Source organism: Sminthopsis crassicaudata, chromosome 4 (genome assembly GCF_048593235.1).
Source record: "Sminthopsis crassicaudata isolate SCR6 chromosome 4, ASM4859323v1, whole genome shotgun sequence".
In the NCBI taxonomy this organism is placed as follows: domain Eukaryota; kingdom Metazoa; phylum Chordata; class Mammalia; order Dasyuromorphia; family Dasyuridae; genus Sminthopsis; species Sminthopsis crassicaudata.
In genome coordinates, this window is record NC_133620.1 from 238,641,390 (window position 1) to 238,667,630 (window position 26,241).

Genomic DNA, 26,241 nt, shown 5'->3' on the forward strand with positions numbered 1-26,241 from the left:
ATAAAATAAAAAATCTAGAAGGGACCTCAGAATTCATTTAGTCAATTCTCTGTCTCTGTCTCTGTGCTTCTCTCTCTGCCTCCATATATATGTATCCACACATTTATATTATTTTTCCAGTTACCTATAAAACAATTTTTTTATATTTAAAATTTTTTTTGACTTCCAGATTCTCTCCCTCCCTCCTCAACCTCCTCTCATTGAAAAGGCACTTATGAAGTTATGAAAAACATTTTCATAAAAATCATGTTGTGAAAGAAAACATCATCTCTAACTTCCTCTCCCAAATCTTTAGAAAAATAATGCATTTTTAAAAATGCATGCTTCAATTGGTATTCAGACATAATTAGTTCTTTTTCTGGGTATGTCTAGCATTTTTCATCATTCAGAGTAGATTTGGGTCATTGTATTGTTGAGAATACTAAAGTCATCCACAAGTAATCATCCCACATTATTATTACTTTCTACATAGTACTTTTCATTTTCATGAATTAATGCAAGGTTTTCCAGATTTTTAAGAGCATCCTGCTTACCATTTCCCATAGAACAATAGTATTTCATCATAATCACACATCAGTTTATTCAGTCATTTCCTAATTGATGGACACCTCCTCAGTTTCCAAATCGTAATCTAAAGAAGAAAGAATTGCTATAGATATTTCTGTACATATAGATCCTTTTCCTTTTTTAAAACTCTCTTTTGGGATTCATGCCTAGTGGTGGCATTGTAAGGTCAAAGGATATGTATGATTTAAAGCCCTTTGGGTGTAGTCCATATCTTTTGTTCATTTATCAATTGGGGAATGGCTCTAACTTTTTTTTTTTTTTTTAGATTTGACTCAGATTCCAATATATTTGAAAAAAGAGGCCTTCATCAGAGAAACTTGCTTCAAAATTCTTTTGACAATTACTATTGCTAACTGTATCCCCCTTCTCCATTCATTTTATTTTCTCTCTCCTTTCACCCTAATCTTCCTCAAGAGTGTTTTTACTTCTTGCCACTTCCTCCCCCAATATGCCCTCTCTTCTATCACCCTTCCCCCTTCTCATATTCCCATTCATCTCCTACTTTCTTGTAGGGTAAGATAGTCTCTAAAAGTCATATTCACCCTCTTCATTTAGAAGAGGAGGAAAATGAGGCTCAGGAAGGTTATGCGGCTTCCTCATAGTTATACAGATAGTATCACAGGCAGGATTACTCCATCCAGCTTAAGGTTCGGTTCTGGATCATTCATACTGGCAATGTTTCTGGCAGTCTTTCTGTCAACATTTTGTTTTTTATCATTATTTTATGTAATGTTGTTTAAATGATTTATGAAGATATTTTCTTATTTCTACACTTTTATATATATTTATAAGCTTGTAAATTGTGTTGAGTCAATGTGGTGTAGTGGAGAGTGTCATGGAGTTAGGAATCAATTGCCAGGCTTTTGTTCAAGCACTTATCATATGCTAACATTATGCTAACCTGTTTCTGACATTTGCCTCAGTTTTCTTATTTATAAAAGAAGCTGGAGAAGAAATGGCAAACCACTCCAGTATCTTTGCCAAGAAAGACAACCGAACAATAAGAACTTGGGCAAAGTTATAACCTTTATGTGCCTTAGGGAACTTCCTAGGACTTACCAACTATTTCATTAATGGGTTGTAATCAGCAGCTTCGATAGAGTCCCCCACACTGAGTATCCCTTGTAGTGAATCACGAAAATCACAGATCCTTTGTTAATCCATGTTTGTGGTAGCTGAATAGTGTTAAAGAGGAAATATTTTTCATCAAATTGTTTAGTACTACCCCACCAATGATGATATGACTCAGAAATAGATCAGAGAGTTATGGAGAGCAGGAAATTAAAAAAATTAGGAATGGAGGGAGGGGAAAGGAATGAGAAAGGAAGGGATAAGAAAAGAAAGTTTTTTTTTCTTTTTAAAATAACTGAACAAATTTGGTTGCTATCAGTATATAATTGCCTTATACTAAATTCTGTTCTATGCTCCATGATATTATGATGAAGTTATTGTGTAATTGATGGTTTGCAGTATTTTTATAAAACATAATAAGGACTTTATTAAAGTTCAGGAAAACTTTGACACTACTTATGTTCTATTAACTATGTACTTTTGTGATTTTCCTTCAAGGTTCTAATGAACCCATGGAAGTATTTGTTGGGGAAGTGACATCATACACTCTACACAATCTGAACCCCAGCACCACGTATGATGTGAATGTTTATGCTCAGTATGATTCTGGTCTGAGCATACCACTGACTGATCAAGGCACCACATGTAAGTCAAAGATATTTTTATGGTTGTAAGGGGAAAATGTATTTAAACCATATGGAGTCAAACTGTTTTAATTTTCTTGCTCTTTTTTATTCATTCTATTTTTTCCGTTCACCAGTTTCCTAGGCAACCATAGTTTCCCCGTTTGTGTCCATAGTCAGGCTTTTTGGGTAGAGTTAAGCAAACACAGGGTGTTCCAAAAGTCTTGGAGCTATTTTAAGCTAGTGAAGATTTTAAGTTACTAAATCTTTAAGATTGCACTAAGACTTTTGGGACACATTGTATGTCCATATGTAATTATTGCCATTTAACTGAGGATTTAAAACTTATGAGTAACTGACAGGAACTTTTCTTCTTTTACCTTCTGTAAAATATTATAGTTAAATTTTTTTAATGAAATGTTACAAAAATGATTATTTTAGGAATAGATATCTCCAGTCAAGTCAAATTCTTGGATTTTTCTAGCTCTCATTGTTCTTAGTGAAATTTTAATTTGCATTATTGATTTTAATTATTTTTCACAGAATTTCTTTGTAATGTTAGATGCTAATGTAACTTAGACCTGGAACTTGATGGAATATTTGCTCCTGATTAGTTTAGGGTAGTTAATGCTGTATCATTAGCTTTAAGAAAAATTATTGATGTCTGCATTACCTAGGGGTTGCTTTTGAGATAACAGGTAGGTAGTGGGAGAAGACCTATAGAATTGGCCATACCAGGAAGTGGGATGAAGAGCGAGTTTGATTTCTTTGTGAATTCATAAGAAAAAATATAATCAGATAACTTGTCCAATAGAATGTAAATTCCTTGAGATTAGAGATTGCCTTCCTCCCTCCCCCCCCCCCCTCTCTCTCTCTCTCTTGTATTCTCCTGAATCTAGTTAAGTGCTTGACATTTAGTAGATACTTAATAAATGCTAATTGATTTGAAGAGGATTTCACTATGTTAACCAAAACCTTTTTTTGTTCTGGTATAATCAGATTTCAGTTGTCATTTTCTTTATGAAATATGTTTCCTTTCAATTTTCATAGTATACTTGAATGTGACTGATCTGACAACTTATCAAGTAGGATGGAATACCTTTTGTGTTAAATGGGCTGCTCACCGGGCTGCCACTTCATACAGACTGAAGTTAAATCCAGCAGATGGTAAGTGTTGATTTTGTTTTTTGACTTGATGGTGAAAAAGTTTATATATTAGCTGCAGTCTATGTTTCTTCTAAGTATGTGCTACTTTGTGAAATGAAGCATGTAGAAGTCACTTTGATTTAAATTTATTTCCTGAAGACATTTTCCTCCCTTTATTGTCTTCTATAGGAACAAGAGGACAAGAAATCACAGTGCGTGGATCAGAGACCAGCCATTGTTTCAAAGACCTTTCACCAGATACTGATTATGGGGTCACTGTCTTTGTTCAAACACCAAATCTTGAGGGACCTGGAGTTTCTGTCAAAGAACATACAAGTAAGGATATTAACTCTTAAAAATATGGCTGCTAAGAATACCAAACCACGCTGAAACTTTCTGAACATTTTCCTGAGCATAAAACTTATGATTAAAATGTCATTGAATCTAAAAATAGGAGTAATTTTAGAGATCATTGAGACAAACATCATAATTTTATAGATAAGGAAACTGAAACCTGGGGAAGGTGAGAGGGGGAGTTATGTGACTTACCTAAAAGCATCTAAGGTAGAATTTGTAACCATATTCTTTAACTCCATTCCATCATCTTGCTCATGTATGTTTCTGATTCTAGAGTAGAAAGCACTTTAAATATCATCTGATCCAAAGGTTCTTAATCTAGGATCTGTCAGTTTTTTAAAAAGTATTTTGAGGCTGCATTTTAACATAATTGATTTTCTTTGTAGTCCTATGTATTTTATTTTATGCATTTCAAAACATTATTCTGACAAGGGACCCATAGATTTCATTAGATTGCCAGGGATCTATAATAGAAAAAAAAATTAACTCGATCTAGTCAAATCTCATTTTTCAGAGGAGGAAGCTGATGACCAGATTGGAGAATGGTACTCAGGTAGTAGATAACAAACTTGGACTCAGATGCAGTGCTTCCTTTCTCTTCATTTTTTCTCTTGAATTGCAATTATAATATTTGTCCATTTGCAAAACATGTAGACTGAAAATAGAAAAAAAGATTGTGCAAATCCAACTTAAGATAGGCCTATAATTACTCATTGGATATTTGCTGACTAGTCTCAGGGTTACAGAGAAGAATGTCATTCGTATAGGGAATGGATTGTATGAGATGATGAAGTAATATGTATTGCTATCTTTATTCACTCTGAGAAATGATCTCTAAATGTGGTTTTGCATCCTCGATCCAATTCTAAGGGGTAGAAGAGGAATTTCTAAAGGAAAAAAGAGAAGAACAAGTCAGTGGGGAATTTGGAATAAAAGGAACTCTATATACATATTATCTGTGAAATTATGTCTCTTGGAAAACAAATTCCTAAAGTTTTTCATTGATACTGGACATTTAACTTCTATTAACTAATTTGTAATTTAAGAATCTTAAAGTGCTTCCAAGAATTTCTTGTTAATGAAATGAAACAGACCACATAGATAACAATGTAATTATTATTATTATCATTTTAGCGGTTAAGCCAACAGAAGCCCCAACAGAGCCTCCAACACCTCCTCCTCCTCCTACAATCCCACCAGCTCGGGATGGTAAGTAGGATGCATCCATTCTACTGAATAACTTTGATTTGAAAAAGAAGTTTATAATCGAGAGAAAAAAATATAAAATCAGTATTTGAAAAATTCTTGATTTTAGACTTTCTTCTTAAACTGACATCTTAAACTTATAATAAACTTACAAATATGGCACCATTCTTTTGATCTCTTCTTTCTTGAGTTCAAAGCCCAGAGGTCTTATAGTCACTTTGACCATCCTTAGCATCAGTAGCCCTGTATCTTTCTGTATCAGAGAAATCAAATTTCTCTAATTCCTTATTTCTGGTCCTCTGTGAAATTAAGCATTAAATGCCATGAGTCATAGATTATTAAACTTCAGTTCATGTTTTAGACACAATACCTAAACTCCCATTGGTGCTTTTCAAATACCCTGAACCTCCTTCATTTAGATACATTGGAATATATTGTTCCAACAATATGTTAGCATGAATGGGTACTGTGAACTTATTTTGGCTGTAGCTACAACCTGAATCCCAAATATTTGACATCTGGAATTCCCTGGCTTTGGATCTGAGAACTATTCTGGATTCAGTCCACTTTAACAAAGCTTAAAATCATTTCCATTCATCACATGTTGAAACACAATTGTCACTTTTATTGAAATTGGAAAAAAAGATTTATTGAATCTTCTAAATTGCTTTCTAGTGAGATAGTTCCTTAAGTTCTTGATTAAATTAAGTTTAAATGAATTAGCCATTAAACAATATTCCAGTAGACCCATTGCTCTATTATCTTCCATGAAAACATTTCATAGAGATTGATCTTTAATGGCCTCATCTAGCTTAGAGGGACCTGCAGTGTTATAGCAATGGGGAAACATCCATACTTCAGAGATATATGATTTCTCCCATGTGGGGATTTCTTCCATTGGTGAAGGAACTTTCTTCCTGCTCTAGTAGATGGTGAATTCTGGGGGCCCAGACATTCTAATATCTGTTGGACCACCCTTTAGCAAAGTCTATCTATATAAGTCTATCGTTGGGCCTCTTCTTGAAACTTTTCCAATCTGGCAAGATTTTACCAGGGATTGTAGTTCTCTGGCATTGCTTTTGACAGCTTGAAATCTTCTTCATCCACAATGAAACATTGTTGTAGGGAGGAGGATGATCATTAGAGTTCTGTTTTTTTTTCTAAAAATTATTTTAGGGTTAATAATTTTGTCAAAGTTTAGGAATTATGTAATCTAAGAATTTAGTGGAATGAGTATGCTTTCTTTTTCAAAATGAGCCAGATTCCTCCATGATATAAACTACTTTTAAGATTTTAAATTAATTTTATGTATTTCAAAATATTTGGTTTTTGTATTTCATGAAAAATTTCTATTATCTAAATCTAGATATGCAAGAATAAACATATTATTTTTCTGCTCTTTTTTGATCTATTTGCATAATCAAGAGAAAATAATGTCAATTCAAAATTTTCAAAATTTTTGATTTTATAAATACTTTAAGCAAGATGGACTGAGCTTCAAGGCACTTAACTTCCCTTCATCTGATTTCTCCCTCTTATTTTAATCCAACCTTGTGCCTTAAAACTTTGATGAGAAAGGAAAGCTTATTTACATAACACACATATATATTTTGTGTGTGTGTGTGTGTGTGTGTGTGTGTGTGTGTGTGTGTGTGTGTGTGTGTATGTATTAGAGTTATTCCAAGGAGATATTTGATAGTATATGGATGACAACATGTAGCTAATTAAGATGAAATGTTTGGTTTTGAATTATGTAATTTTATTTTGATGAAAAATTCCATTAGATCTGAGGGTTGCTTTTGTTTTTAGTATGCAAAGGTGCCAAGGCAGATATTGTATTCTTGACTGATGCCTCTTGGAGTATTGGTGATGATAATTTCAACAAAGTTGTGAAATTTATCTTCAATACTGTGGGAGCTTTTGATCAAATCAGTCCTGCTGGAATTCAGGTAAGTAATTCTACAGTTATTTGTGATTTTCTTTAAATGAATCCCCATGTCACAGTCATCTTGTATTAAACTGTATAGTCTACTTTTAAGAAAATATCTTTCCATGATACACTATATTTTGACTTTGTTATCTGCCTTGGCTTGCTCTCACGCATAGAATTTAAATGATTCTGTTTGGCTTTTGGAGAAATGATGAGACCCCAGTCTCATTTCCTTTTTATAATTCTTGACTCTAAGATGTACAATATTAAAGATATTGAAAGGTTTTTCAGGAGAATCATTACTCTACCAAATAGTGTAAGGATTAAATCTCTGGAACCCAATTAACACCTTTAGTCATAATTAATTCAGGAGTTCATTTCAGATAATCATTGAAGGATTTGTTTTATTTGTTAATTGAAAACTTCCAGTTATTTTGCTTTCTTAAGTCCTTAATATAATAATTTATTAGTATAGATATGAACTATTCTATAGTTACATTTAAGTAACAATGAAAATATATAAAATTTTTATATCCTATAGAACTGATAGAGTGAAGATTCTTTTCTGTAGAGCAAGAAAGATTTTTAAAGAATTCATTGTTTTTCTTCATTCTTTCCTCCTTACCTCCCTACTGTCTATTCATTTCTTTTCAAATTTTTGCAGTCATTTTTTCTTCACTGTGGTTACTAAAGGTAATTATAAAAACAGGGGTATTTGCCCAAAAACACAGATACTTTAAGAAACAAATTCATGACCAAATTAATTTTTTAGAGGATAAAGAATAGAAAATAGGGTCCAGCCCTAAATCAAGTAAGCCTTGCTTACTTGAGTCAGATTTCTAGGACGTTAGCTTCTCCTTCAATATTAGAACATAACCATTGGAACCAAAATTATTTAAGTTTGATAACTTTCTAGACTTCCTTGACCTTTGAATTTAGGATCCAAAGCCCTGACCTAGCTTAGTTCCTTTAGTTCAGTGATATTTGATATCTGCCACCTATCCTCTTTCATTTGTTGCTGTCTCTGTAATGGTACTGACCTGGTATCTGTTCCTATCACCTATACCTACACATTCCAAACCACATGGATATGTTTTCTTGAATCTGTAAAGGAAAAGAGGACATACAAATTCATAAATGATATATAGTGACCCCAGATAAAAATGTTGGCTTTATCATCTTCCATGACAAACAGCAAATTTTGGCATTTATCCTTCTGGGCTGTCTGGACTGAGATCCCTAGAACAGTCTCCAAGGCCTTGCTCTTAGTCAACCTGGAAGCTTCATATTGATGGCACAGTGGACTTTTGGTATTATGTTCATATTACTATTTAATCCTTTAGGTAGCTAATTTATTTTCCCAACTGACTGAGAATAAATAAAGATGTAAATATGATATCTCTATTACTTAAAAGAAATCATAATAATTTGATCTGACATATGCCTATGTCTTTTATTTCATAGTAAACTTTTTTAGTAAATTTTAGTAAAACTCAGTAAAATTTTCATAGTAAATTTATAATCTTATGAGAAGCTATCAAATGTTACCAAGTATATTGAAATCTCAAAAGTGGAAATGATAATAGTTGAAATCATAACTTTGTGTGCTAATTGTAGGTCAGATTTGTTCAACTTGTTTTTAAAATAAGGCTTCTTAAAGGTTGCATGTAAGAAAAAAAATCAATCAATGTTCAGCATGGCTAACTTAGAATTACAGTTTTGTCATTGTGATTGAAAGATAATTGAGCAGATTGTCCACTGGGGTTGGAAATTAGGGCATTTCAATTCAAATAATTTCTTATTTCTAAGTTATGACTTTGAGCAAATTCCTTGACAGCAAAGGATTTTAATGTTTTTCATCTACAAAGGGAAAGAGGGCAATAATTCCCTCCCCCCTTGAGGCTGGGGTTAAGTGACTTGCCCAGGGTCACACAGCTTGAAAGTGTTAAGTGTCTGAGATCACATTTGAACTCGGGTCCTCCTGAATTCAAGGCGGGTGCTCTATCCACTATGCCACCTAGCTGCCCCCAGAAGGGCAATAATTGATAACACTTCTATGAACTTAAAAAAGAGGAAATATATATGTTTACATATACATATGTACGTATTTGTGTATATGGATGCATACATGGATGAATATATATGTGTATACATTCATATATATACACATATATATTCATCCATGTATACATTTCATACATGTATGAAAACACCTATATATGCATGAATATATTCTCACTGAAGGTTACTGTGCAGGAAGAAAATATTAGTGCCATTTTATTAGTTGTAAGAATTAATGACATTATTATTACAATTCAACATGTCAACAAGCATTTATTAAGTGGCAGACATTATATTAAGCTCTGGGAATACAGTTGCAAGTAAAAAGAAAGAAAGTTCCTGTCCTTAAGTAGCTTACATTTGTATGGTGAAAGATAACACGTAAAAAAGAGCTGAAAAGGGAATCTATGGGGATGAAGGTAGCCATAGATTTGGGATGGTAGACAAAGTCCTATGGAGAGTCAGGAATGAAATTTTGAGATGAAAGAAGGCAAGGCTGACCTGAGCATCTCTCTTAAAATGGAGTTTATGGGAAGAACCATAGGAACTATGGGAGGGAGAGACTGCAGGGTTGGGGAGAACTTCTAAGGTGAGAAATATTTTGGAGGTGGAGTGAACTTTCAGGGTGAAGAAATTTTTATAGCATGGAAATAAAAGTTTTGTGGAGAGTCAGGTGTATAGTCTAGAGAAGGGAAAAGAATTCCATTCTATGAAGAATTTAAATTTAGAGCTGGATAAAACCTTGGAAGTTCTAGGATCTGTGAGATGGATAAGACTCTAGGGTTCATTGCTTTGAATCTTTTCATTTTATAAAAAGGAAAACTGAGGCCTTGAGAGGTGAAGTGTCTTGTCTAAGGTTTTCACATAGTGATGGAGCTGAAATTTAAACTCAGATCTTCTGGCTCTAGATCCAGAGCTCTTGTTGTCTGTGCAATCCTGACTTAGCAAGTGTTAGAATGTAGAAAGCACAACTGACAAAATGATATTTCATTTCTTGCATACTGTCAATAGAATAATAATTGCTAGTATTATTTGAAGATACAAAAAAGAAGAAAGTAAGACTCACATAAATTATACTTTCTTTCAGGTTTCGTTTGTCCAGTACAGTGATGAGGTAAAATCTGAATTCAAATTGAATACCTATGCTGACAAGGCTCAAGCCCTTGGGGCTCTTCAAAATATTCGTTACAGAGGTGGAAATACGAGGACAGGTACTTTTGGCTAAGCCACATTGCATTTTAATAGCAATACTAAAATGACAAATGGATCCTCACTTTTCCTGCATTTATCTCCATATTCTCCTTATTATTGAATTATTTTTATAGCTGTACAATGATAGTTTTTTGTAAGGGGAGGATTGAGGAGGAGACGATTTGATTATTGATATTTATTTTATGTTAAAATTTTCAGGCAAAGCCTTGACATTTATCAAGGAGAAGGTTTTGACTTGGGAAAGTGGTATGAGAAAAGCTGTCCCTAAGGTTCTTGTAGTTGTCACAGATGGTCGGTCACAGGACGAGGTCAAAAAGGCTGCTTTGGTCATACAACAGTCCGGTAAGTAGATATGATCATTTTTGTACTTTTTCTCTCCTTTTAATCCTTTTTAAAAAATAGAACATTTGAATCATTTGAGTGCATATAATTATAAAAAGGACTTAAATCTATATTGAGAGGCAATATGGAATAGTGAATAGAAGACCTACTCTGTAATTAAAAGGACTTGGGTCATATGCAGGTTGGCTCTATGACCATGGACAAACCATTTGACTGCTCAGTGTTCCAGTACATTCTCTAAGATAGGGTTTCTTAACATTGTGTGTGTGTGTGTGTGTGTGTATGTGTGTGTGTGTGTGTGTGTGTGTGTGTTATGCAAGTCTAGTGAAACTTATCAACCTGTTCTTAGAATAATATTTTTAAATGGTTGAAGGAAATGCCAAATTAAAAAATAATTTCAATTTCTTTTGAGAAAGTATCCTCACAAAAAGTGCCATAATCTTCTATTTGATTCTCTAGCCACTGGATCTTATCTTTTTTATGCCATGATACCTTAGATTGATGAAGTCTTTGAACCCCTTTTCAGAATGATGTTTTTAAATACAATAAATATATAGGTCAATCATATATTAATATATAAAGTCAAGCAATATTAAAATACAGCTATCAAAATGTTAAAACAAATAAGTTTATGAATCCCAGGTATAAGAATTATATGATCCAGAGAAATTTGTGATCTGCTTCAGTGGAAGAAGTTTCTATACTGAGTTCCTCACACTGATAAAATAAAGGCTCCAGAATTATAAAATAGTTCCATTTTTCACATTTCATCATGCTTCCTTATTGTTACTTTAATGCTTCATCTATAGGATCTTTTTTCTCACTGATGCTATGTCCTTCCATGTCTTAGCAAATGATTTCATAAACTAATATAATTAAAATAAACAAAGGAACAATTCTAAAGTAGCATCTAATGACCAGTCATCTGGTGGTCATCTTCTTGAACCAGTGTTTCTTTGGTTCTAACTAAGAGGATGATTCTTCTATAGATTCATTCTAGGGTATTTTTTTTAATTTGTTAGTTTTTGTCAGAATTTGTTCTTTATTGGCTTGGCCTTTGAGAACAAACCCAAACTCTCATCTGTGCCTTCATGCAGCATATAATAGGCCTTCCGTGGAAAATGAACATATATTTATTTTGGCTAGTATTTAGTTGTTGATATTTTTTTTTTTTGCCAATAGTATTCATAAATGATAAAATGTATTCCTTGCATGTAATACATTATTTTGTAGTGGGTGAAAAGTCACAAAAAATAATGTTCTGATTGTCCTACAAGGACCTTTCTTTCACAAAAAAAGTAACTTGATAAAGAGAGGAATTTAGAAGACCTTAGCACATATGTGTCATGTATTTTACCTCTCTGCGACTGTAGAGTGAATTGACACAATTTATTTGAAGATACTTTGTTAAAAATTAATGATGAGGTCTCAAGGAAGGTAATATTGGGGCAGACCATGAAAGCCAGATGTATACTGATGAACATTCCTAAACTGATGCCCTCACATTTCATGCTGAAACACTATATTAAAGATGTTCTAGGACTTTAAATAAAAAAAAAAATTAGGAAAGACCTTTACTAGGCTCACTTTTCACTGAATGATATAGTTAAAATGAATTTGTGTGTATCATGGCACCAGTGTGGCAGATTTTAAAAGTGATATATCATTTAAAATTTAAAATCTACAAACATGAATAACTTTTGCTAGAATTTGATTTAGGATCAGTTATTACCTGTGTTATCCTAAGAATGTGATCCGAACTTTTAAAAATTATTAATGAGCTTCCTTCTCATATAATGAAGCTGGTTACTATACTTTGGAAACATTTTTATTTCTTTCAGATGAATATAATTTTATTATTTGTTATAAATTATTCCACCACTTATTTGTTTAGCTCTTTCACATGTTGCTGTTTCCTGATATGAAATTAATTTTTTTTTCCTTTTGGTTGAAAACTATTTGTTTTCTTTCTTTTTTTCTTTCTTACAAAGAACTAACTCTTGTTTTCTGAGATATAACATGCTCTAGATTTTATATAAAATACTAATTACTTTTGCAATCGTTGCAAACCCTATATTCAAAAGTACGTATTTACTATATTATGTTGAGTGTTTTTTTTTTTTTTTGGCTAGGTTGAGGTTATGTGACTTGTCCAGAGTCACAGCTAGTAAATGTTGTGTCTGAGGTCAGAGTTGAACTCAACCTTCTTGATTTCAGAGTTGGTGCTGTATGCACTGCACCATCTAGCTGTCCCTTAAGCATTTTATTTATTTATTTTTTTGATTAAAAAAAAATCTCCTCAGTTAAATGTTATTTTCTAGGTTTAGGAAATTTATTGAATGAAATATTGGAAAATATATGATAGGAATGTATGGCACATTTTACTTTTTAAAAGTTTATTTAAAATATAACTCATTGAATATCAAAATGGCATTTTTTTCATCAGTGAGGCTTTTTAACTACAATTGTTAACTCACCTAAATCTTAATGTAATCAACCTATTCCTTTTGCAGGTTTCAGTGTTTTTGTAGTTGGTGTAGCTGATGTAGATTATAATGAACTTGCAAACATTGCCAGCAAACCAAGTGAACGTCATGTTTTTATTGTGGATGACTTTGAATCTTTTGAGAAGATTGAAGATAACCTAATAACTTTTGTTTGTGAAACTGCTACTTCAAGTAAGTAATAGTCAATGTGTATAATAATACACAAGTCTAATAATATTTTTCAGAAGTACAGTGGTTTTTATTTTATATAAAAAGTCCTGATATTATTTACAATCTTAAGTAAATATATTTCTAAAAGATATGTTTTCCTTATTTCCATGAATCATTGTTTTTTTTAAATTGAGGTCCTGCTAAATATGTGTTTGTAAAAAAGTCATTTTCAGTTTTGAAAATGAAATCATTTTTAATGGAAAAAAACCCAAATGGGTCTCTTCTCTCTTATCAGAGATAAATATGCATTGATTTTGTAGTTTTATTTTCATTTTAAGAGAGAATAATTGATATACAACTGCACTCATAAATCCAAATGCAATGGAAACACTGTCATTGACTTTTAATTTTTATGTTTAAGAGTTTTAAAATGTTTTTAAAATTTAAAATATCCTCAAGAACCAAAACTCTGCTTGTTTCAAAACTGCTTCTATATATTGAATTCTAAGTAAGTTAAATCCTTATATATCATCATCAGATCTTAGTCACTAGGATCTGAAGAAACTTATCTCAGCATCTTGCTTTTTGGTTTTGTTTCCTTCCCTCCCTCCCTCCTTCCCTCCCTCCCTCCCTCCCTCCCTCCCTCCCTCCCTCCCTCCCTCCCTTCTTTCTTTCCTTCCTTCCTTCCTTCCTTCCTTCCTTCCTTCCTTCCTTCCTTCCTTCCTTCCTTCCTTCCTTCCTTCCTTCCTTCCTTCCTTCCTTCCTTCCTTCCTTCCTTCCTTCCTTCCTTCCTTCCACATCATACAATTTGGAAATAACTGGCTCTGGGTAAGATGTCATAGCCTCAGAAGTGCACTTGATGGAAAGTACTGTTGAGCTTACAGCCTCCAACCCTCCCACAGAATACAGATTCTTATATATTTCTAGAAACTGTTTAAAACAGCCTAAAACAGGAGATTATTTTGAGGAGGGGGAGGGAAGGAAAATCTTGGTTCTCCTAATCTATATTCCATAGTCCTAAAAAACTTTTCTGGAAGAGTCATTATTTATTCCATTTAAAGAATTCTCCTGAAGACAAGGGCTGATGTAGTCCTTTCTGATCCTGGATCTGATCTGAGCACTGCTAAATGCTACCTATTTGAACTTGGCAGGTCACATTCTTCTTTGGGCCTCTCTTTGGTTTCTGAAATGGGGTTTCTAGACTAGATGACTTCAGAAGGTTCTGTTTTAGGCTTCTATGCTCTGTGATATTTAAAATATTTTTAAATAAAAAAGAATATATTTAATGACAGTCAAGACTTTAGGAAAATATTTTCCAATATCAGAATTTATTCATAAAGATGAGGAAATCCATAAGATATAAATAGGTTAAATTGTTGACATCTAACTACTATTTTGACAAGTGTGTGACAAATTTCTAATGTATAATATTAATATATCTAGAATTTATATGTGGATATATACTTATTTTGCCATAGATTAAAAATATGTTTAACAATAATTAAGGATATTCTAATTCATTTCAGGTTGCCCTCTTATTTATTTAGATGGATACACTTCACCAGGTAAGAACTTATATTGATATTTTCTGACTTGAATGAATTTTTTAAAGAAATTTACATTATGATAAAAATTTGTCAAAGTAGGTAAATTCCTTCATTGATACTCCTAACCTCCATGCTTTCAATTCTTGTATGATTTTTTGTCCATAGTTTTATATAAATCTTTTGTAGAAATTCTGCCCCCAAATGTGGACACCTTCCTTTGTCATTTCAGTATTAAGGGATTCAACTGTAAGAATGGATAGTATATTTCTATATGTTATGCTAATTGTTTTTCTTATCTATCATAAAGGTTTCAAGATGCTGGAGGCTTATAATTTAACGGAGAAGAACTTTGCTACTGTACCAGGAGTATCCCTGGAGTCTGGATCTTTCCCCAGCTATCCAGCGTATAGATTACAAAAGAATGCCTTTGTGAATCAGCCTACAGTGTAAGTTGGTAGTGATGGATTTTTGTGGGGTGAGAGGTCAGGGTTGAAGACTCCAATAAAAGCAGGGTTTCTTCATGTGTCTTAGAAACGAAGACCTCAAATTAAAAACCATTTACTCCTTCCTGAGACTTACACAACCTTGACCTATGGCTAACTTAAGTCTGAGTTACAGAGAACTTGTGCAAGTTTGTTATGGTTTGTCTTCTTCCTGTGTAGGTGACCTTGTGTCCCAACTGAGAGTTTGCGGAGGGTCTTTTCCATTTTGATTACTGTACTTATGGTTTTGGCTTCAATGCTGAGCCTCTTTACCCTTCACTTTCAGTTTCAGCTCACCTTCAAAGCTCAGGCTCTCTTCTTTATCATTCAGTTTGTGACCTTGTAAAAATTAAAATCAGTTAGTGTGAAGGCCAGCCCTTCTTTATTTAGGCTGAATAGGTTAGATGAGGAAAGGCAATTTTAGCAGCAAGAGTAATTTTATCATCATCATGGCATACTAGGCTCCATTAATTTTTTCCAGACTCTTACATGAAACCACTTTTTTTTTTTTTAAAGTATTTTAGCTTTCCGAAGGAATAGGAGTTGTAGTAGCCTAGGTCTTCCATGGACTAACAGGCTATGGTTAGTTTCTGTTGAACACAACTGTAGCAATTTGTTAGTTAGCCCTGGATTTTGTTATTTTACTTAGTGAAAGTTTACACCAGGCTAATATGATCACCAGAAATCTATGCTTCCTATTTGTTAAAATAAAAAGGTTTTCATGTTGAAAAAATTCATGCTTGGACAGAACAAGTAGAAATATGACTTTTTGAATTTTGGGATCTAGGTGGAAAATGAAAGATGAAATTTAAAACTCACTAGGAAGGCTGATGGCAGACTTAGAAAGTTTCAGTAGTATCATTATGTCTCAGTGGTTCCATATTCCTCTTTTTATCATAGAGATAAATGTCTGAACTTGCTAGACTGGTCAAAATCAAAAGAAAGTGATTTTACTTTTTCAGACCTCAATTTCCTCATTTTTAAAATGTAAGGATTGGTTTAATAATTAATTTAATAATTGTTAAAGTCCAAGTTCACTTGCCTAAGTTTGTATAGTTAGTGAATGTCTGAGGCGGGAATCCAAGTGCTCTCTTCTATCTACTACACTACATTGCCTCTGAAGTCCTTGCTCTGGAGTTGAATACTCTATAAGAATACCTTGAAAACAATTATGTTAGTACTTCATTATAATGTCATTTTCTGTATATCAGCATTCATATAAGGTTGTTTGTTCTGAGTGTCAACCAAATTAGTCCAGTTATTATTATTTTTCCTTCCTTCCCCTCCTATCCCCTTTTCTTCTCTTTCCCTTTCTTTCTCTTTCTTTTCTTTCCCTCTCCTTCTTTCCTCTCCCCTCCCCTTTCTTTCTCCTTCCCTTCCCTCCCTTCCTTCCCTTTTTCTGTTCCCTTCTCTTCTCTTTCCTCCCCTTCCCTTTCTTTCCTTTGTTTAGTAAGACATGCTTTGTTGTTTATTTAACAGAGAGCTACATCCAGATGGCTTACCCCCATCATACACGATTATCCTGTTATTCCGACTTCTTCCAGAAAGCCCCAGTGATCCATTTGCAATTTGGCAAATAACAGACAGAGATTATAAGCCTCAAGTTGGAGTGGTTGCAGACCGTAAGGAAGATTTTGCTTAATGATAAAACTTATGATTTGATATTTTAAGTTGCTCATGATAATTTACTTTTTTATTTTCCAACTAATTTCATTTGGTACCTATTTTCAAATATAAAAGTTTGAAAATCTAGAATATCAAGAATATTTTAAACAAATGCAGCATTTGAATTGTGCCTTGCAATTATGATTTTATTAAATCTCAATAACAAAAGTATTCCTATTTACCTGTTTAATTGATTTAATGATGAGCAATGTGCCTTTTAACACTAACTAATTTTATATTGATTACAGCTTCTAGCAAGACATTGTCATTCTTTAACAAAGATGTAAGGGGTGAGATTCAGACCGTAACTTTTGACACAGATGAAGTGAAGACACTGTTTTATGGCAGTTTTCACAAGGTAAATATTTAAATGTTATTTTGTAGAAGAGAATGTGACTTACAAATATACCTTATTTCTTTTTTTGGAATTTCATGGATACTTATGTTGAGTTGGCATAACTATATTTAAATATGGAGCAGGTATTTCTTTTCCTTGGATTATTGACCTTTAAAAATTTTTGAAAGCATAGTAGTCTGCATTTTTCCTTCCTATTTATGGAGAAATGGTCAATGTGAAATATAGATTGAACATTTTTCAGTCAATACAAAGAAACATAAACAAAAATAAAGACAATCTAAAATTTTTGAATAAGAATTGTTCACCTACTATAAACATTTATTCCAGCTGTGTTAGCGCTCAGTTTATATGATAGCAGAACTGATAACCACACAGAAGTATTTTGTCTAACATTCTGAGGATGCTTATTTCTTATCTGTTTGGTAGTCAAAATTAGCAATTTAAAGTTTTTCTACATAGTCACAGAATAGAAGAGAAGATTTTTTAAAGTTTGTGTGGTAGACATAAGATTAGTGAAAAATGAAGTACATGGAATTTGTAAATGTTTAAAACTAAAATAAAAAGGAATAAGGAATTTATCATTTTTAATGATGCCTATCCACACTCTAAAGTAAATGGGAATACCTCCTGTTTCACTAGCTATGTAACATTTCTTAAGTGTGGTGTACAGAATGATCCTTATCCCTAAAGTATTTGCTATTTCTAGTCAAATGTGATTCCAAAGTGATAAATGAAGCACCTTCCTCTAGTGCTTTTGGCACTTACTCCTCTTCTCCCAAGAAGGAATCTTGGTTTTTTTTTTTTTTTTTTTTTTCTTCTTTTTTTGGTTTTGTTTGTTTCCTAGAATGAAGCTCTGTCTTTGTCTCTATTTCTATGTCTATGTCTGTCTGTCTCTTTCACATATACACACACACACACACACACTTCTGTCTGTCTTTCTCTTGAATCAGATTATTGGATCCCCTTCAGTGATATTTAAAGAATCCTCTGTGTACAATAATGACTCATTAACCAGGACCTAAAATCAAATTAAGAGGGAAAAATCTATGAATATGAGCATCTATACTGCAGCCTTCTGCTTTTTTACCTATTTATCAATTTACTAATTCTCATAGTAAAACCCAGTCCTGCTAATGTCTCACCAGAGAAATATATTTTATTGTGCCATTTGCTGTTGGATTTAGCGGAGCTGCTAAATGTTGAAAAGATGTTGAATCTGGCAAATTTCATAAAAAATATTTGGCACTTGTATGTGTCCATTAAACTTATATTTGTGTATCTTGCTGAGATGGATTTTTATAAACTATGTTTTTCTAATCACACTTAATCTGGACTTTGATGAGATTGTAATCTTCTTATAATTGAGTCTTGGGCCTCTAGAAATAGGGCAATTTCATAGTTTGTGGTTTCTATGGAATAATAATTTTTATGCTATATCTGCATATTATATTTCATTTTAGATCACAAAGACAACATTAGTGTTATTTCAAAGAGGCTTATCGTGACAAAAACTAAAGGTTTTATAGATTTTTTTATATTGGTGGAATATAAAACTTGGTCTTTTTTTTTTTTTTTGTATTTGTGTTCAGAAGTTACAAAAAGGGCATAAAATGATTTTTAAATGAAAATTTAGCAGTGTGACTAAATACACAATTCCATTGTCATCAATGGTTAATTTGAAAGATTAAAACACATTTTTGAACATTAATTTGAGAAAAATTTGTATATTTGTAACAACCTGAATGTTATGCAATTTATAGGGTTGTCATGTGGAAAGTTCTTTGGAAACCATGAAAAACTGTTAAAATGTTAGTTGTTATTATTATCAGAAACAGATAAAATATAAAAGATCCTGAAAATCACTGGAATATATTGGTCACTTCATGCCTGGGAATATCATTTTAAACCTGACTCTTAATGCTTTTGCATTCTTGAACTAGTTATTCACCTTCCCAATAGTTTAGTTAGTTTAGTTCTGTTTCTTTGGATATAAAACAGAGTTTACTTTGCAGAAGTTGGGAAATTTGAAAAAAAATAATTCTGTACAATAAAAGGAATAGATGTAAGAAATAAATCATGAAATTATCCAAGGTTTTTAGAGATAACAGATAACAAGCAAGTTTGGATTTTTCAGATATGTTTTAATATTTCAGTGGGCAGATAATAGGATAAGTTTGTTAATAGTAAACACTATAAGAGAGCTGGTATAAATATTTTTGTATATATAGATCCTTTTCCTTTTTTAAAATCTCTTTTGGGAGTCATGTCTAGTAATGGTACCCTTTGGATAAAGTCATATCTTTTTATCATTTATCAATTGGGGCATGGTTGAGTTGCATTTTTAAGAAATACAATCATGTATCTAGAGCTAGAAGTTTCCCATTAATTACAGCAGCTTCTTGGCTTATTATTTATAATTTGTATTAACTATAGTCACATTGGAGACCATTTGGTTCTTTCTTTTTATGATGAAGAAATTGAAGATCATTCAATCATTCAATCACTAGGTAGGAATCATCAAAGTTGGGATTTGAATTCTGAAATTCTGACTGGTGGTTCTATTTTTTCCCCCCTGTACTACAGGGCTAATTTAATGTGGGGCATTACAGCTTTTAATATCACTATTGCATCCCAATCCAGTTGAGAACTAGTCAGATTTATGGAAGAAAGAGAATCAGATATTTGCATTCTAGACTTAGTTCTTTTACTATTTGTGTCACTAAGTCACTTCCAATCCCTGGGCTTCAATTTTCTCACTTGAAAAGAGAGAGCAGTGAAGTCAATGGTGCCTTCATCTCCTCTCATCATTACTTGAGTTTTAGTACAGCACACTTTTGCTGTAAGACACATAACAATGAGACAGATAATGTGAAAAAATAATCATTTCATCAGTAAATGTATTTTTCTCTTCAGGTTCATATTGTAGTGACTTCAAAAAGTGTTAAGATTTACATAGACTGCTATGAAATTATAGAAAAGGATATCAAGGAAGCTGGTAACATCACAACTGATGGTTATGAAATTCTTGGAAAGCTTATTAAAGGTGAAAGGAAATCAGCTGCGGTAAGTAGCATGCTTCCATTTCATGTGGTTTTATCATATTTTAACGTTGAAACTGTATTCGGTAAATACACATTAGAAAGAATTTTCCATGAACAAATGTGCTGTGTATAAATGTGATTTACTCAGTTGTGATATACCAACTAAGATCTTTAAGCACTGCAGCAAAGAAAAAAACTCCACATATGCCCATTAGATTGTGCTCTGACTTTATGTTAAAATGTCCCAATTAGTTGTAATTGTTATTCTTTTGCCTTGTTCACAAGAGATAATCTTGGTTAATAAAATATTATATAACATTTTTTCATTTCATATAATTATGCCTTTAATTTTATGGAGGAATATTTTAAAACATTTGTTGGACACTAACATAGCCACACAAGAAATTACTTATCTCCTAAAAATATAATAATTTTTACTGAAATTTTACTCCCAGAGAAAAGATTTTGTTGAGTTCATTAATATGTAGCACTTAGACATGAATTATAAATTTTCATGTGGATTGTAGAGTTTTCTATTTTCTTATAAACCAGTACTAGTATTATATTATTTTTAAAAGATGACCTTGAAGTCTTGAAGCAGACTGGTCTCATTAAATTCATTGTTTGTTTTAGATATCATTAAATTTATATATATAGACATTGTTTTAAAAATACCTTTAGATGCAACTGTTTTTCTGAATTAGTGCCACAAAGAATATGAATTGTTTTAAGAAGAATTGAATAATATAGAATTTTGTTGTTGTATATATATCATGATATGCAAAGGCAGCATGCTATAATTGATAAGAGAGCTGCCTGAAAATCAGAAAGGTTCAAGTCCTGTCTCTGACACATATACTGCCTGTGTGGTCCTGGGCAAATCATTGAAGTGAGAGCACTGTTCTAGGCAATTCTTTCATACTTTAGGTTGCCTGGAAGGTACTGACTTTTGTAGAGGGGATTACCTCACTTGGGAGTTCCCTATAAAAATATTACAGCTTTAGTCTTTACCTATCTTGAAATTGTTGAGATTTTAAATCACAGTGTTAAAAATATAACTTGAACTTTTAAAAAATGATGGAAGTGGCTATCTTCAACATAAAGAAGATCCAACTCACTTCCAGTTGATCAATGATGGACAGAAACAACTACACCCAGAGAAGGAACACTGGGAAGTAAATGTAAATTGTTAGCACTACTGTCTATCTACCCAGGTTACTTATACCTTCGGAATCTAATACTTAATGTGCAACAAGAAAATGGGATTTACACACATATATTGTATCTAGGTTATATTGTAACACATGTAAAATGTATGGGATTGCCTGTCATCTAGGGGAAGGAGTAGACGGAGGGAGGGGATAATTTGGAAAAATGAATACAAGGGATAATGTTATAAAAAAATAAATAAAAATGAGAATATGTCCAATCAAAACTATATATTTAAACAGAATTTCTTGGGAGAACTTTAATAGAATGTCTTCCTATGTGAAGGTGGACTGTTCATGTAATACATAATCTTTGTAGTAGCCAGGATGAGTATTAATAGAAAGATCTTGGCCTGTACTAAGGAAGAAACTTGCAATTCTGTTTGTTCAGTTAGATAAATTGGAATATACTGACTTTTAAAACTCTTTTTCACATCTTGAGAAACATTTCTCTTTGGCTACAAACCAAGATCAGGAGCCAGAGTTCATCAGGAACATTTGGCTTGACTTTCTCCCTCTTCTGAAGTATGGGTATTTATTTATTTTAAGAAACTGGAGGGAATTTCCTCCCCTACCCCCCTAAGAAAACAGGAGCACATTACTTATGAAGTAGAACACTTGTAAGCGTTCATGCAAAAAGATGGCAAAGTCTCAATTTTGGCTCTGAGGAGACATTGAAATCTAAAATGTTTGCAGTCCCCAGTGAATAAAAACAACAAAAAAATACTTAATGGATGTGGTTGTTTTGCAGTTCCAAATCCAGAATTTTGACATAGTATGCAGCCCAGTGTGGACTAGTAGAGACAGATGCTGTGACATCCCTTCAAGGGTAAGTAGTCCTGAACTGGATGATGTCAAAAAAAATCTTACCAGTAAATCCTGTTGACAGTGAGAAATTATATTAGGAAAGCAATACTCAACAGCTGTTATCACTGCATAGGAAATTCAGGAATATGCAAAGGCTTGTGCCTTTATCAGTTATCTTGGTTCAAGCCAGTGTTTGATGTGACCCTCCTTTTCCAGCTGAGAATGCATAAGCCCATATTTGGAAATTCTCAAGAAACATTGCAGTGGATTAACTAGAAAAGCCTCACCCAATCCCCAGATTTCCAGGAATGCTAAATGTTTCTTTCACTTCTAAAATGGTGGTATGCATTTGTTAGATAAATTACCTTCTAATTAGGCCTCTATTACTTTTAAATAACAAAAATGACCATGTTTCAGCTTGAAGAAAGAACTCACATTTATGCAAGTGACTGTTATAGTGGTTAGAGTATTGAATGGCATATCCAAGCAGAAAGACTGATTGGAGGAGTTAGAGGATCTGATTTCAAATCTGATCTGATATTAACTATCTGTGTGATTTTGCATGACAAATTAATTAACTTCTCTGAGCCTTAGTTTCCTCATCTGCAAAAGGAGAGATTTAGAAATGCAAAACTGTGTATAAAATCATAGGATGGTTTCTGTCTGAGCTAGGCAGAAAACACAGCTAGAACAATTAGGTGATACAGTGTTTAGAGCACTAGACTTTGAATGAGAAAGACTCATCTTCATGAGTTCAAAACTGGCTCCAGATATTTATGAACTTTGGGACACTGAGCAAGATACTTAATCCTGTTTGCCTCAATTCCTCATCTGTAAAATGAGCTAGAGAAGGAAATGGCAGACAACTTTTGTATCTTTGCCAAGAAAACCCTAATGGGGGTCATGAAGAGTTGGCCATAACTGAAATGGCTGAACAGTAAAACAGACAACAGATAAAATTACACTAAATTTCTAGTGATTTTGAATTTTTTTTAAGAAGTGTTATTTTTGTTTTGTAAAGTTTATTAAAGAAAGTGATAAAAATCCAGAAATTTCATTTGTGCTTCATACATGAGGTCCTTGGATCATTTAGTATAATAATTAGATCTTTGTCATTTAAAGCTGGAGAACAGACTCTTTTGTTTGTATAAGTTATGGATGGAGGGGCTAATGTTGTTTATTTTTTTTTTTTTGTAATGGCTAAATACTGTCCTCTATAATCCAGAGAGATGAAGCAAAATGCCCAGCTTTTCCAAATTCTTGCACATGTACCCAAGACAGTGTTGGACCTCCTGGACCACCTGGACCAGCGGTAAGGAAATATAAATAAACATTTATATAATTTTTCTTTTTAAAATTATAGATATGAATTTTCTCTTGAGAAATTGAGGTCATTAAAACACAGGCTACTCTCCTGCCTGACTCTGCTCAGATTACTTTAAAAAAAGTAACATTTTTTGATTAATAAGCATTTTTTCTTCCTCCTAATTTCCATTTTCCCCTCCTTTGCCTTTCCCATTCCCCTTCAAAAATAAAACAACAACAACAACACCTTGTAACAATATATGCATATTAAAGCAAAACAGTTTCCCAAGTAGACCCTGTCCAAAAATGGATGTCTTACTTATTCTATGTCTTTAATAATTACTTTTTCTGTATCTTTAATCCTTCACTTCTCTGTCAGAAGGTGGATCTCATTCTTCATTGGTGATCCTTTGGAATCATTATTGGATATAACAGTGATAAGCATTTTTAAGTTTTTCAAGGCTGCCAGATCAGTAGCACCTGTTTTTTGGTATTAGATTCATTGCAGTGGAGGATAACTAGATGAAAAATAATTTGATTCTGGAATTTGAATTTATCTTCCCAACAACTTTCCATTCAACCCAGAACATATTTAAATGCTTAGACCTAAAAAATGTAAATTTGTTTTCCCCTGATCATTGTAATACCTTTAAAGATTCTTCAGGATGTTCCAACAAACTCATTGAAAAGGTGTTGTAGGGTTAAAGTAGAGAGTCTGAGCTGTGTTCAGAATCACTTTAAATCACTATATAAACCAGGAGATTCTTCACATTTTTGGTGTCTTGGCTCTCTTTGACATTCTGGTAAAGCCTGTGGATCCCTTGTCATAATGATTTTTTAAAATGCATAAAATAAAAATACATAGCATCACAAAAGAAACCAGTTTTATTGAAAATTATATATCTATCTATCTATCTATCTGTATGTATGTATGTATGTATGTGTGTGTGTGGGTATAAAATTCATAGAGCGTGATATAGAATATGGCCATGCTATAAAATATAAAGTTTCAAATTATAGAAATGTAGTGTTATAACCCAAAGAATAGAGAATCTAACCTCTTATTACCTATGTGACCTTGGGTAAGCCACTTAGCTCCAGGCCTTAGTTTCCTTATGTGTAAAATGAAAGAGTAGGACTTAATGACTTCAAGTTCTCTAAATATATGGCACTGTGGTACCAGTAGTTAGTTAACAAGAATTTACTAAGCACTTATTGAATGCCTAGGTACAATGCTAAGATGGTTAGTGCTTGTTTGTTGTCTTTGTTGCAGTCAAGTTATGCTGTATGTGTCTATGGCTGATCCAATCAATATAAGAGTGGAAGGCTTTGCCACAGATTGGGCACAATGTGAACTTTTGGAGTGGAGAAATCTTTAAAGATGTATCTCTTTAAAAACATCTCTACTGTCCTGAGCACTAGAGATATCAAAAAGGGCAAAAACATGATCCCCATCTTCAAGGAGTTTATATATATGGAGAGAGAGAGAGAGAGAGAGAGAGAGAGAGAGAGAGAGAGAGAGAGAGAGAGAGAGAGAGAGAGAGAGAGAGAGAGAGAGAGAGAGAGAGAGAGAGAGAGAGAGAGAGAGAGAGAGAGAGAGATTTTATTAAAAGAGAGTCTAGAAGTGTTTATGTGTAAATGTGTGGGGAGAGCAAGGAGAGAGTAAGAAAAATTTCTCTCAGAAAGTGGAATTTGAGCTGAATTTTGAATGAGTCCAGGCAAGGTAAGCCAGGCAGAGGTGAGGAGGACATTTCAGGGCTGGTGGACAAATGTCATATAAACCTCATGGAATTATACAGTCCCTGTGTTTTAGAACAATAAGAGTGTGACTAGATTTATACATGGGAAGAGAACTGATAAGAACATGCAAATTGATGAAATATGCAAGTTGGAGCTTAATGAGCATTAATATCACAGTAGCATCTTTTTGGGGAGTGCAGAGGTTAACCATGCACAATTTTGCACATATATCTAGGCACAACTTCAGTGTAATAAGATATTAGCATGTCACAAGTCACTGAAACATGTCAGGATGTTTGTATGTTATGTATCAGTTATATATATATATATATATATATATATATTAATTATATCTAAAAACTTTAAAAGATTACAAGTTGAAGATAAAATTTCACATTTAGAGTAAGGTATTCTATGAAAGGCAACATGATGTAATAAGGAGAACTTTAGATTGCTGTGTTAAGACATGGTTTTAAATTCTAGTTCTGAGGTTACTGTTTGTGTAATTTCACCCACTGGGTCTTCTTTTTCTTATTTTTATAAATATAGGGGGTTGGATTAGATGTTGTCCATGGTCTCAATTCTATTTCTGATTTTATAAGTATCTTAGGTTCTTTTTTTTCCCCTTGCTTCCCTTTTCAGGATGGATTATTAAATTATTTTTTGTCATCCAACATTCATGTAAGCAATAATATAGATCTTTATGGTTAATGTGATTTTTCTTTGATCTTATGAGAAGGTATGGCAAAGAGTTGCTCTAAGATGAATGTGTGAATGTGTCACAATTTACATTGTTGGAGAAAATACCTATATCACTGAGATCACACGACAATTAGAACATTGGAGATTATTGTTGATTGTTTTTATTTTTTAGCCTATAATGAGATAATTATGTATTATAGACCTTTATAATTCA

At 32.9% G+C, this 26,241-nt stretch overlaps 1 protein-coding gene across 5 annotated transcripts in view; it reads left to right on the forward strand.

Annotated features, from left to right (window-relative positions):
- Positions 1–26,241, forward strand: part of COL12A1 (collagen type XII alpha 1 chain) — a 140,453-nt gene that overhangs the window by 93,930 nt on the left and 20,282 nt on the right. For all 5 annotated transcript variants that reach the window (XM_074310486.1, XM_074310484.1, XM_074310487.1 and 2 more), the window contains 15 exons: positions 2,137–2,283; positions 3,312–3,428; positions 3,597–3,743; positions 4,899–4,973; positions 6,780–6,919; positions 10,049–10,172; positions 10,372–10,515; positions 13,029–13,193; positions 14,699–14,737; positions 15,027–15,165; positions 16,681–16,823; positions 17,115–17,224; positions 20,138–20,287; positions 22,225–22,302; positions 23,506–23,592. In XM_074310486.1, the coding sequence (XP_074166587.1) occupies positions 2,137–2,283; positions 3,312–3,428; positions 3,597–3,743; positions 4,899–4,973; positions 6,780–6,919; positions 10,049–10,172; positions 10,372–10,515; positions 13,029–13,193; positions 14,699–14,737; positions 15,027–15,165; positions 16,681–16,823; positions 17,115–17,224; positions 20,138–20,287; positions 22,225–22,302; positions 23,506–23,592 (1,805 nt within the window). The remainder of the gene's footprint in view (positions 1–2,136; positions 2,284–3,311; positions 3,429–3,596; positions 3,744–4,898; positions 4,974–6,779; positions 6,920–10,048; positions 10,173–10,371; positions 10,516–13,028; positions 13,194–14,698; positions 14,738–15,026; positions 15,166–16,680; positions 16,824–17,114; positions 17,225–20,137; positions 20,288–22,224; positions 22,303–23,505; positions 23,593–26,241) is intronic.